Source organism: Notolepis coatsorum, assembly GCF_963971535.1.
Source record: "Notolepis coatsorum genome assembly, chromosome: 19".
NCBI lineage: Eukaryota > Metazoa > Chordata > Actinopteri > Aulopiformes > Paralepididae > Notolepis > Notolepis coatsorum.
In genome coordinates this window covers 36,549,181-36,562,125 of record NC_140183.1, presented here as the reverse complement: position 1 = coordinate 36,562,125, position 12,945 = coordinate 36,549,181, and the positions used below count along the sequence as shown (strand labels likewise).

The 12,945-nt window shown below is 39.7% G+C and overlaps 1 protein-coding gene across 1 annotated transcript in view; it reads right to left on the bottom strand.

Moving 5' to 3' along the window:
* Positions 1-12,945, bottom strand: part of LOC311246461 (uncharacterized protein) — a 58,964-nt gene that overhangs the window by 12,747 nt on the left and 33,272 nt on the right. The window contains exons 10-13 of the mRNA XM_084336615.1: positions 9,202-9,222; positions 7,164-7,288; positions 4,967-5,089; positions 1,376-1,528 (exon numbers count right to left, since the gene is read on the bottom strand). Coding sequence (XP_084192741.1) covers positions 1,376-1,528; positions 4,967-5,089; positions 7,164-7,288; positions 9,202-9,222 — 422 coding nt within the window. The remainder of the gene's footprint in view (positions 1-1,375; positions 1,529-4,966; positions 5,090-7,163; positions 7,289-9,201; positions 9,223-12,945) is intronic.

Sequence of the window (12,945 nt, the reverse complement as noted above, 5' to 3'; positions counted from 1 at the left end):
TTAATAAAAATGTTGTCACTCACATTGAAAGAACGACTCTGAATAGGCTCATCACATCATCACACATGAATGAGTTGGGATCTTTCTCAGCTTTACAGCCAAATCCAATTTATGCTATTCCAAGACGGTTCAGGGACCACAGTATGCTGAAAACGCCAAATATATGGGACTAGCATAAACTGGGCATGGATGTAAAGGTGAGTTCCAAATGGGTTTCACTGAGCTATTAGCATTCGGATACCTTGAGGTGAAGGGTCATGGAAGCCCTGGCCATGCCCATTCTTCACCTAAAAATGTTGCTTAACCTTGGAGCCATATTTATCCCCTTTTCAGATAAGTTGACATGACATGGTTGATATCTACAGTTTCCGCAAGGTCACTCGTTTCAGTATCTTTGCTCTAGCTTTTAAACTGAGTTTGTGACAGCCTCTGAGAGATAGTAATGTCTATCTCAGAGGGTTAAGAAGCTGATTTGTGATTTGTCACAAATGAGTGCCCTTTGACTCCAGCCAAAAACACCTGCACCAGTGTTTTGACGTTTGTATTGGATGCAGAAAATGTTAGCATCACGCTAATCATTCTAGTGGAATTCAATGGGAAGCATGAAGCATGATTATTGCCAGAGACACTATATAATGAAGAGACGGAGCCCTCTGGTGGTTTTGAATGGAGAAATGTGTAACGCTAAAGATGGCGGCAACAACAAAACTACTTGCTACAAAACATATTGAGAGAAGATAATTAAATGTGATATTATTTTATGTTCAGTGGAATTATAATCTACTGCATTTTGAGGTGAAATGCAAGTTTTAAAGATGTTTAAAATTAATAATGATCTCTACAGTGAGTGGTTGAGTGGAATTATTCATACCATTCATTCATTGACTTCCACTAGCATGAGTAGCTTGACAAATGCTAAAATCTTCTGCTTCCAAATTCGCACAATACGTGCAATTGCAGTGATCACTTCCTCTGTGAAACTGTGAAGTAACTCAAAGTCCAAGAAGATGTCAACAGAGAAAACCAGAATCCCAGGTCTATTGTCACTGCGTCAGACGAGCCACATTGATCAACCCTGCGGTAAGAAGCTCCATCATGTGCTGAACACCAGATAACCACAGTTCCAAAACACTAACGTTGATGACTGCTGAGGTCCTAATAGTAGGAAGGCTGAGAATGAGACAGAGCAGGGGAGACACAAGAGAGAAGGTTCTTTATTAATAGGAAGGTTGAGAGGGAGACAGGAAAGAAGGTTCTTTATTGAAACAGTGGGAAGGCTGAGAGGGAGACTCACTTCGAGGTCAGGATGGGGAGACTCATGACCATTACACCATGTCTGCATGGTGCAAATTATAAATAGAAAAAAATCTAATACCTGCATTTTGACGCTGGTGACATAGCCGCTCTGTCTCCAGTCCACTGTGTCAGGTAGTGGGGCCCTGGCTGATCCCAGAACAGCAGAGGGCTCCCTCTTCAGGTCGTCCGGAACACGGAGAGTAGCGTGGGTCTGGAGAATCTCCTCCTGGGTCTGGGAAAGGTTGAAGGTGATGAATGATGTTGTTCAACAAGTTTCAAAAGCGAAACAAAATCATTTATTTCGCTAAACACAATGGCACTGACGTAACATAAAACAAGAAGATGTTATCACTTCATCATACAGTGTGAACAAACAATGAGGGCAACAAACATTCTGTTAAAATAATCAATATGTCAATGTCTTGTTCTTCTCATGGAACTAAAGGGCTCTGTTTAATCAGAGGGTGATACAATCATAGCACACATATTCGGGTGAACCAATCAATGTACCATTGTCCTGTTTGCCTTGAATCCTGTTCATCAACATTTCAACAACGGAGACTTGTGGAATGTTAACGACAACAACATCTCAAAGGAATTTGACAGAGGGCACCTGTCGTAGGCATGCCTTGCCTATTGTTCAAGTCATTCAGGTGAACAGGACATTGCAATAACACACATAAGGTACTAGTTCCCAGGCTGTCCACTATTAGTCGATTAGTCGTTTAATCGATTGGTTTGAGGACATTTTCCATGCTGAATGCCTTTTTTTCTTGAAAGATTATAAGCACATCTCTGGTAAGCACTAAGTAAAATGTAAATGTAAGGGTCTTCTGCAAGATTGCACGTGGGAAACAATTTTACAGATTTGAAGGTTAAATCAACAAATCGATTATTTGACAAAATCCTATGACTATTAGTCGCCTACATTTATTTGCCTTTCTTTAATCAAGGACATCCCTGGTATCTGTGCTATATAGTTATAGGCACTCATGGGATGTCTCTCTCGTCCAATCATTAAATGTTGTATAAAGTTCAATAAATAATATATCAAATAAATATAATATCAAACGTAGTGTGTAGTTAACTAAAATTCACATAATGCTAAATACAATAATGCCAATAAAGACAGCAGCCAATCAGATGATATGGTTTCAGTGTAACAGCCAATCACATACAGTATATCGTGTTAAGACCTGCTGTATGGCAACCAGTGCTTGAACCCATGACCTATGGCAGTCAAACACATGACCACTTGTTATCCAATTTCCACAAACCTTTTCAGTTAACTATCTGAAAATATAGCATTTCTCTTGGTTGTGTGTGAGTGTATTAACTTGAAGGGTGATTTTCATTCCAAGGGGTTGCATTGCACCTTATCAACAACATTATGACACCACATCGCCTTAAAGGAGGATCTCAATAAATCAATAAACATATTGTATTGGACTTGCCTCAAACTGATTGCCACTGGGACTTTGACGGACTACTGGCTGTGTTTACATAGTAATTTATGAATGAATGATATAACATTCATATATACTGTACATATATATTTATGTACAACTGTTGGATATATCTACATATATCCCTCTTCACATATCTGTATACATACCTGTATATATTATATCTATATCTATATATATCCTATACCTACTCTTAATAGTTATACCACTGGCCAGCATGGCTTACTACCATAGTATATTTATACCTGTTTCACATGTTATACCTTTTATACCTATTTATACCTGTATCACTGTATAGCATAATTATACTGTACATACATCAGTTTAGCATATATTACCAGTACAAAGCTACTGCTTGTTATATATATCAGATGTAATCACTTTGTATATTGTCAATGCACTTTACTGTTACATTTGCACTCTGGTTAGATGCCAACTTCTTTTCGTTGTGCTATGCAATGACAATACATTTGAATCTAATATAATCTAATATAATGTAATAAATATAATGAAATGTATTGTCTGAGCCTTTGATGTGAGGACTCACTGTGCATGACGACTGAACCGATTTACATTTGTAATGTTTGGAAACACTGGAGTAGAACAGACCGGTGTTATGATGGGAGAGTTCTGAAAAGCTTATTTTTCTATACTTTGAATGCTTGAAAGAATTCCAGATTGTTGCTTTAAGAAATGTTCTTGTTTTGCATGGTTTTGCACATGGTGCTTTCCGTTTCTTGTAGCCTGCCACCCCCACAAGTAACCTACCAGCCTGTGAGAAACACCAGAGGTACTCCACAATGCGACTTCTAGTCCACCTTATTATGACACATATCATAGAGTCCTCCCCTCTCTCTCCTATTTCTATCTCTCTGGAAGCCTGTTCAGGTAAATAAACAAGACTAATCTAGGCCTAGTTAAGCCGGACCAAGATACATGCCAGTGTGGATATGTGTTGGTGAATTATGATTAATGTAAACAATTATGTGTGTAACATATGTGTAACTCAGTGATACTATCTGCATGCACTGCAGCTGCCAGTTAGTGCAGTGCTGTTGTGGGGACATTTGAAAGTGATATTAATTGCAACCAGAGGCTAGAAAAGATTTAAGAGGAAATTAAACCCTGGAGCATACTAGCAACAAAGACACAAATTGCTTCCCGTTTCTCACCAGCAGGATGCAGCCATATGGCACTGGTAACATGTCGTTGATGTCACATTCGCCGATGTCACGCTGCTATATTAGTCAAGTCTGATGAATATGATTTCTTTTTTTTAATATATATTATGACCGATATGGCATACAGACCCTCATCTGCACCTCTGTTTATACTGTTTAATTTTCTCATATTTTATATTCAGATTCAATTTGATTGCCTATATTTATGTCTTTCTTCTATTACCCTGCCCATGTAGGCTACTGGTAGGCTGTTTTCGTTAGGTGGGTTATGAGAACGGTAGGCTGTTTTCTCGGTAGAGCTAATGCGTTAGGTGGGTTGTGTGTGTGTATCAAATATTCACAATGCATATAATTAGGGAAATCTATGTTTGGACAACAGTGTCCAATGACGCAGAGAGAATGTAGCGTTAGCTACTATGTCAGAAATGCACCTCTGTTATGAGTTAACACGACATGCGTCTCGCTATTCAACCCAAGTCTGCGTTTTGTTCACGTGGTCCGCTATTACACAGAACACGCTGTCTTCAGGAGTCAGATACTCTGGTAACGTTCAGCAACACAACGCCTGCCTGTTTCAACTGTATTCATGTGGCGGCCATTTTGCTCTTACACATCATGCTCAGTTTGGGATTCCTTTTCCACCCTGTTCCCACCTTCAATGGGGAGTCAGGGGGTTTGTGGGGGATAAGTCAGTCAGGCAGTCAGCCAGCCAGTCAGCCAGCCAGTCAGTCAGTCAGTCAGTCAGTCAGTCAGTCAGTCAGTCAGTCAGTCAGTCAGTCAGTCAGTCAGTCAGTCAGTCAGTCAGTCAGTCAGTCAGTCAGTCAGCCAGTCAGCCAGTCAGTCAGTCAGTCAGTCAGCCAGCCAGCCAGCCAGCCAGTCAGTCAGTAAGCCAGCCAGCCAGCCAGCCAGTCAGTCAGTCAGTCAGCCAGTCAGTCAGTCAGTCAGTCAGTCAGTCAGTCAGACAGTCAGTCAGTCAGTCAGCCAGTCAGTAAGGGACATTAGGGACAGGGGAGGGTGTCTCACCAGGTCTCCCAGGTGGTTCATGCTGAGGGTGTATGTGTTCAGCCCCATGGACGCCTCCAGGTTGTGGAGGGTGATCAGCTTTACGTTCCTCTCCCAGAGCTCCCTGCGACCCAGCTCCTCCACCTCAACACACACACACACACACACACACGGACGCACGCACACACACACACACACACACACACACACACACACACACACACACACACACACACACACACACACACACACACACACACACACACACACACACACACACACACACACACACACACACACACACACACAGGTCATTATCACTCATACATAGGATTCAAATATTGATGGAGGTTCGATGTGCTTTTAAAGGGGCAGTTCACCCCAAATAAAAAAACAACAATATATGTTCCCACTTGCATAGAGTGCTATCCATCCATCTAGATCGTTTCAGAGTGTGTGATACCTAGGATGTCTGCCACCACTCCAATACACATGTAGCCGAAAAATACATTTGGAAAAACTCAACATCAATGTCTCTTCCCAGACATCATGACACAGCTACTCATGAGAATCCACAGATGTTGTTGTGGACAGTTTAATTTAGGATATACCTGTATATTATGATTACCAAAACTATCTGGATGGATAGATACAGTAGCACTCCGGGTAAGGGGACATTCTTTATTTTGGGTGAACTGCCCCTTTAAAGATCTGTTACAGAACCATTGTCTCTGGTTGATCAAAATCCTGCTCGCTGGGTGGCGTAGCGGAGATTGCGCTCGTCACCAATGCAAGAGGCTGCGGTCTCGACTCCCGGAGTCAGCATTGCCTTGGCTTGGGCTGATCGCTATACTAACTCGTTTGGCTGGGTTAGGGGGAGGGAAGCCGTGGGTGGGAAACTGGCGTTGTGGACAACGCCGCCTACAGGTCAGGTCTGGGCGCTTGCTCAGCGGAGGCAGGACTTGAGGAAGGCAGCGTGACCTCCCACGTGTTACACTTCACCAATGAGAGCCCTCGCTGCCAGGTGAGAAGAGAGCCACTGGCTGTCGCCGCACGTGTCGGAGGAAGCGTGCAGATACTTCAGGGTTCCCTTGTACCGACCAGTAGAAGAACGTGCGCACAACAACCAGGTAGGGGAGGGGGGGAATTGGCACAACGACTAAATTGGGACAGGGAGAAAACAGAGAAACATCGGAGAAAGAGAGATACAAAAAAAAATTTAAATAAGAAATCCTGCTCGCTGCTTGGCCCTCCTCCATGGCAGCAGTCATCAAGCCACTAACTGCAAGTCTATGTCCAAGGCTGCCAGATATCAGGACCATTAGCCTACATTTATAGTTAATACTTATATAATATATATATATATTATAATAATATAGGGATGATACTTGGCAACACACACACAACACAAGTAGTGCACAAGTACAAGAGCTACTGTAGGTTACAAGTGAAACATTAGCACATTAGCCTTGATGCTAGAGGTGTCTCAGGTAGCCTGCATTAACATTCTATTATATTTATCCTGTGGTTTGAGAAAAAGGGTGGCATAGTGGTTCAAGATACCGTCCTGTAAAAGAGGTCACAGGTTCAATCCCCTGCAACAATGTGTCCTTCCCTGCATATTAACCTGTGTAAAGGCTGACAGCGATCTTCTCAAAAAGATGGTTCAGCAACACTTGATATTCAGCAGAACATAGCTGCTTGAGGGGAGTGTCACTCACTTTATGAATTCATACACAGAATTGCTGAGCCCCATGGGACACTACAGTAAACATTTGTGAACATTGAAAGAACATTGAGAGAACCGTACAATCTGTGATGTCACCTGGATGTAAAATTGGGGGCTGCTTGAGCTAAACCATGAATGGAGCTCTGACTTTGTAGAGGTTTGTAAACGTTGAGTTGTAAACACCCAAATGAGGTTAATATTCTAGTATTGCTAACAGGTCTAAACCAGAATTTAAACCTAATTTGGGTGTAAGAACTCATACATAGTCAGTAGCCCCCAGATTTTACCTCCAGCTGACGTCACAAACCCCAGTGTTCTCTCTGATTTCTAGCTTTGGGAGCGAGTGGCACACATTCACAAATATTGACTGAACTGTGGTGGGGCACAGGAATAACTGTGTGATTAAATCTTTATTGAATTTTTTTTAAGCATGGCGGTCAACAGTAGAGAAGCTACTGTACATCATGCTCCTGCTCTGGTGGTGTTCACCTCAGTCTGATAGCTCTTCTCGTGGCTCCTCTTCCACATCTGCCAGTGGAGGTCCAGCTCGGCGTCAAACATGGCCACGACCGCACCACACCACGACATCAACAGCAGGTTCCCCAACATCATGACTGTGCAGACAGGCAGACAGTTAGACACGTACCAAGTGAGAAAAAGAAATCACACAGGATATCCTCTGACCATTAAAGAAGTATGTGCTTGTGCTTGATAAAGCCCAGAGTCAGCAATGGCATCAAACTAGTCACTCTCAGCTCACAAGATGGTGTTTGTCACCATCCCCCACCCCACCTAATGTACAGTTTCTTCCCCTTCGGATTTCTATTTTTTCCTCTATTTCTTACACAGTACCGTATATTTGTATGTCTTGTATGTCATAAATGTCTTGATGAATTGAAAATGGAGGACCCTTATGTAAACAAGACAAACGTATTTTTCTGGTCTTCATCCTCTTAGCAGTTGTTTGTATTGAGCTGTACTGTATTGTTTGTACCCATTCTGCAATCTGTTAATAAAGTTTTCAATCAATCAACTCGGGTTCATTATTCTATTAGATGATAAATTAACATGCACGCTTTGGAGAAGTGGTCTCTAATATAATATGTGTCAATTCCTCAGTATACCTAATCATGTGTTTGTGTATCAGGTGACAATATAGTTAGCAATGATATTATATATAGTTAACAATTATATTATATATAGTTAACAATGATATTATATTTAGTGAATGCTATTCTATGTAGTTAACAATGATATTCTATAGTTAACAATGCTATTCTATATAGTTAATGATATTATATATAGTTAACAATTATATATAGATAACAAAGTTAACAAATGGTTAGGAAGTAGTTTGGAAGGGATTGTATGTGAATGTGTAAATGCTAACAACTTCTACTATCTATATCTCAAAAATGAAAACAATGCTACCAGTTCTTTAGATCATTGGTTCTCAAACGTGTTCATGTCAAAGACCCCCAAAGTCACACGTAATAGGTCAGGGACCCCCATTTGAGAATATTATTGTTGTTCATGTGATTTAGTCTAGAATTCCATCGTCTATAATGTATGTGGGATAATAACAGTGGAGAGAGTGAAACATATGGTCAGAATAGTCATTATTGGCCTACAATATTAGTGAAATTAAACCATTACTCATTTAGCTGGGGACCCCCTGGAACCCTCTCAATGACATTGTTGTTTGTTGTTTTCCTTTCCACAAATTCATTGTACTGTATAATGAAAATCTCATGAGTCAGCTGTCACCACAAGACCGAGGCTGACATTTTAAAAAGCAATTAGGATTGATCATCCCCTTAACAATCTGCATTCCCTTAACAATTGTGTGTATTGAGCCGTACTGTATTGTACCCATTCTGCAATCTGTTAAATAAAGTTTTCATTCATTCATTCATTCATTCATTCATTCATTCATTCATTCATTCATTCATTCATTCATTCATTCATTCATTCATTCATTCATTCATCAACTTGATTAATCTTGGCAATTACGAGCAACATTGTAATGTTGTCACTTGTCACTATGTCTGTAATTGATTGCAACTGTTGTACTTGTTGTATTATTAGACTTATGCAAAGTCCGATATGTTTGGTATAACAGAAACCGACGTTTATCCAAAATACGCAGAGGTTGCATAGCGTTTCTGTAGACCAGACACTTTTATACGCAGAAAGTCCGTATGAATGAAGTTCCAAGGCAATGATGTGTGACACTCATAATAACCCCGTCAAAGTTTGGCCGTTTTCATAAAACGAAACCAACGGGAACGCTTAGAACCATTATAATCCAAACATGAACACAATCAAAACTAGGATAGATAATAAGCCTAAATGACTGCAATAAATAACTTCATTGAAAATGATTAACCATAGGAACTTTGAAATTTAATAACAGAACTTCTCGCGAAAACAAAAACGAAAGTGGAAATAGTCTTGTATTTTAGCAGTAAAGTGTAAAATAACACAAAGATCATACTTGATGGTTTCTTGCGGGGGGATTACTTACTTAGTTTAGTCGGACGCACGACTGCAGGGTGCGATGAGGCGAATATTGATTCAATTGACACATGGTTTTTCCTGGTTGACATACTGTAGCCTAAACGTCACGTGGTTTAACTCAATTCTTCCTCTTCAGGAGGGTAACCTATGCCCTCTGTATTTGGTAAAGACCACTGCACTGTACTTTCCACCCGGTAAGATATCCCAACGTGCATGGACTAAATGTGAGAAATGCGTAGATTCATTGACATACTTTATATATATATATACAAATATATATATATATATATATATATATATATACGTATACTCTCTTTGCTGGACTCTTTTTGTATCACAAACAGTACTGTATTTGCAAATCTGGTATGTCATAAATGTATAGATGTAGCAGTACTGTCTATATGTATGTCATAGATATATGTTATGATGAATTGAAAATGGGGGACCCTGATGTAAACAAGACAAAAGTCTTTCTCTGGTCTGCATCCCCTTAACGATTGTATGTATTGAGCTGTACTGTACTGTACCCATTCTGCAATCTGTTAATAAAGTTTTCAATCAATCAATCAATCAATCAATCAATCAATCAATCAATCAATCAATCAATCAATCAATATAATTATAAAAAAATATTTTGAATATGTAAAACCTTTCAAATCTGAATTTGAGAATAATCTTGTGATGGCAGAGTAGAAGTTTTGCATTATTTAATACAGAAAACCTCCTCCCCTCTTTCGCATCTGTATTCTTAATGTGTACAGTAAGAGAAGATGAGAGAAAGAAAGCAATCTCTGGCACAGGCTATAGGTCCAGTTATCACATAAGATATCACAAATACTGCACTTGTAGTATCTCATTGTCTCGTGCGACTCAAATAATCAGTTCCCATTTTTACCCAACATTAATTTCTCATCACCTGTTTTACTTGGTTAAAGGCCCAATTCATGTTTTTCTTTTACCATATCGATGGGGTATATTAGTCCAGTCATTGTATGCATAAATGGCGCACAACCTCATATTGCAGAAGAAGCAAAACATCTGATTTTGTATCTTCAATATGTCCCATAGGGACTATTCACATGCATCATTGAAGAGTTTGATCAGTAGATAGAAAATACACAATGAGGAACTGAATTATACATGTAAATCGGAATATAGATATTTTAAACTCCAGTGTTTACAAACGTTGCTAACAATAGAGTTCAGTTAATCAACTAGAGAATGAAAACATGTCTCCATTCTTATCAAAAAAAATTATGATGGGGGTTTACCCATTGTTTACATTTGGATCACTGATTGGGCCTATTAAAAGAACACAACATTATAAAAAGTTTTATTTTATTTATTTTGATTTAACATAGAACGCATACAGTTACAGTTTAATCATCAGAAAAGTGCCTAACAAAACAACAAAATAAAAAGTTAACAAAATCAAGATGCTGATGAACAACAGAAACCTAAAATTCACACCGCTTTGCATCAAAAAAGAAAAGAGGAACTCCCATTGACCAGCAACGTTACCTGATGCACTGAGTACAACCTGTGTAGAGTACTGTGGAAAAACTCTAATCATTTCATAACCTATATTTTTGGTAAGTTCTGGCTGTGGCTTTTACAGTATAGTATGTTTGTCAACACTACCAGCAACTTTGGCAGATAACCAACCAAGTGCTCAGTCCATATTTTTATTCTAAAAAACTATGTTGGCTGTACAAATAAATAAATAATGATAATAAAAGATATAGACGCAAATGGCAATTACGGGGTCCAATCAAAATGGGTGGGTTTAGAATTAGAACTATAGGAAGGATGTTAGGAAGCATAGGAAGGAGGTTAGGAAGCATATAAGGATGTTAGGAAGCATAGGAAGGATGTTAGGAAGCATAGGAAGGGTGATAGGAAGCATAGGAAGGATATTAGGAAGCATAGGAAGGGTGATAGGTAAGGCTAAGAGAATTATCAAAGACTCCAGCCACCCAAACAACTGCCTCTTTGAACTGCTGCGGTCAGGCAAGCGATACCGGAGTCTCATGGCAAGCACAGAAAGACTCAGAAGAAGCTTCTATCCCCAGGCCATCAGGTTGCTCAACAAACAATAACACTATGCACTCACAGCACACACATCCACACGCACACACTCACTTTAAACAAACAACTCAATGCAGCACCCACTTACACACTTTAGAACACCTAAACACACTTTATATTTATTGGCAAAGAATTTGACACTACAACCCATACCTCAGTACACCTTACTGTAAATTGTACCTAAATTGTACCTCATCCCATTTCTGCTTTGCACTATATAGTATATTGTATATTAGTATATTGTATAGTATATTGTATGGTAACTCAGTTACTTCTACTTTGCATTGAACATTGTACATATGTACATATTGAACACTTGTGTCTACGTACGTGACTTATATTTTATACTGCTATACTTATTTTATTTTATACTTATCTTTTTTGTCTAGCACAGTCTCTGGAGCGTAACAGAAAGAAGCATTTTGTATAAAAGTATTCTGTACTTCTGTATGACAACTAATAAAGAAACTTGAACTTGAACTTGAACATAGGAAGGATGTTAGGAAGCGAGGATGTTACAGACGCAGCGCTCAAAAATCAAACCAATTCTGCTGCTTGTCTGCTGCTTGTTGCCACTTAAGTCTAGTACTCAGGTGTTAATTTTCCGGGGCTGGTGGCTGGGTGAACAAAGGGAGGGTACTTAACATAAGTGCTTCCCCAGGGAGGGGGTCGGGGGCTACTGCCCTCAGACCCACAACATAATTTGTATATGGGCAGTCTGACTTGGGGTACTGACCATATATTAGTGTTGCAATGCATGATAAGTAAACAGTGAAAAAAGCTACGAAATCCGATGGGGCTGGGACATTTGGGACGAATAAAAATGTAAGATGAAAATCTGCCCAGCCTGTGGGAGGAAGTGGAGGTGTGAAATCTGGCCCGGTCAAGAACAATAGGAGTCACACAATCAGTTTGGAGTACAGTGGTGGAGGAGTGGTAGAGGAGCAGTAGAGGTTTGAGTTTTGAGCGCTGTATCTGTAGGAAGCATAGGAAGGGTGTTAGGAAGCATAGGAAGGATGTTAGGAAGTATAGGAAGGATGTTAAAAAGAAAGCTTGAAAAGTAGGCATGATAACATTGCTAGTGTTCAGAAGTGTTCCATCATGTTTCGTGCTCAGCTCAGTGTTTAGTGTTCAGATTACATTCACATGTGTACTACATTTTTAGAAAATAATATGATAATATTTGTCAGTTAGCTATACAGACCAGCTAGCCTTGCTGTTGGCCAAAACACCTCTCCCAGAGTTTTAAGCTAGGCAAGTGTGCAGTCAGATAGCTTTCTACTGAATGCATATAGAGGAAATTGATATCTATATTCTCGTCTGACTCTGGATAAGATGGTAAGCACATTTTCCATAATGTTGGCATGCCCCTTTAACTCATTCTGCGCCAGCCATTTTCCTCATCCTGTTCTAGCTAGGCCATGCTTTAAAGATAGGGATGCGTCACCTTGTTTGTAGAGCTATATCTATATTCATTCTACATTTGACAGTTAGTATCTTCCGTCGAACATGCAAAAAAGAATACATATCCCGTGGTGACTATAAGTATAGTTTTGGAGTGATCCGGGCTAATTCCTGGAAAGCTGAGTTATAGGGCGCTACGTGAATTCTACTAAAAGCATTGGCGTTTCATCCCTGGACATATACTATTTCCAAATCAAAT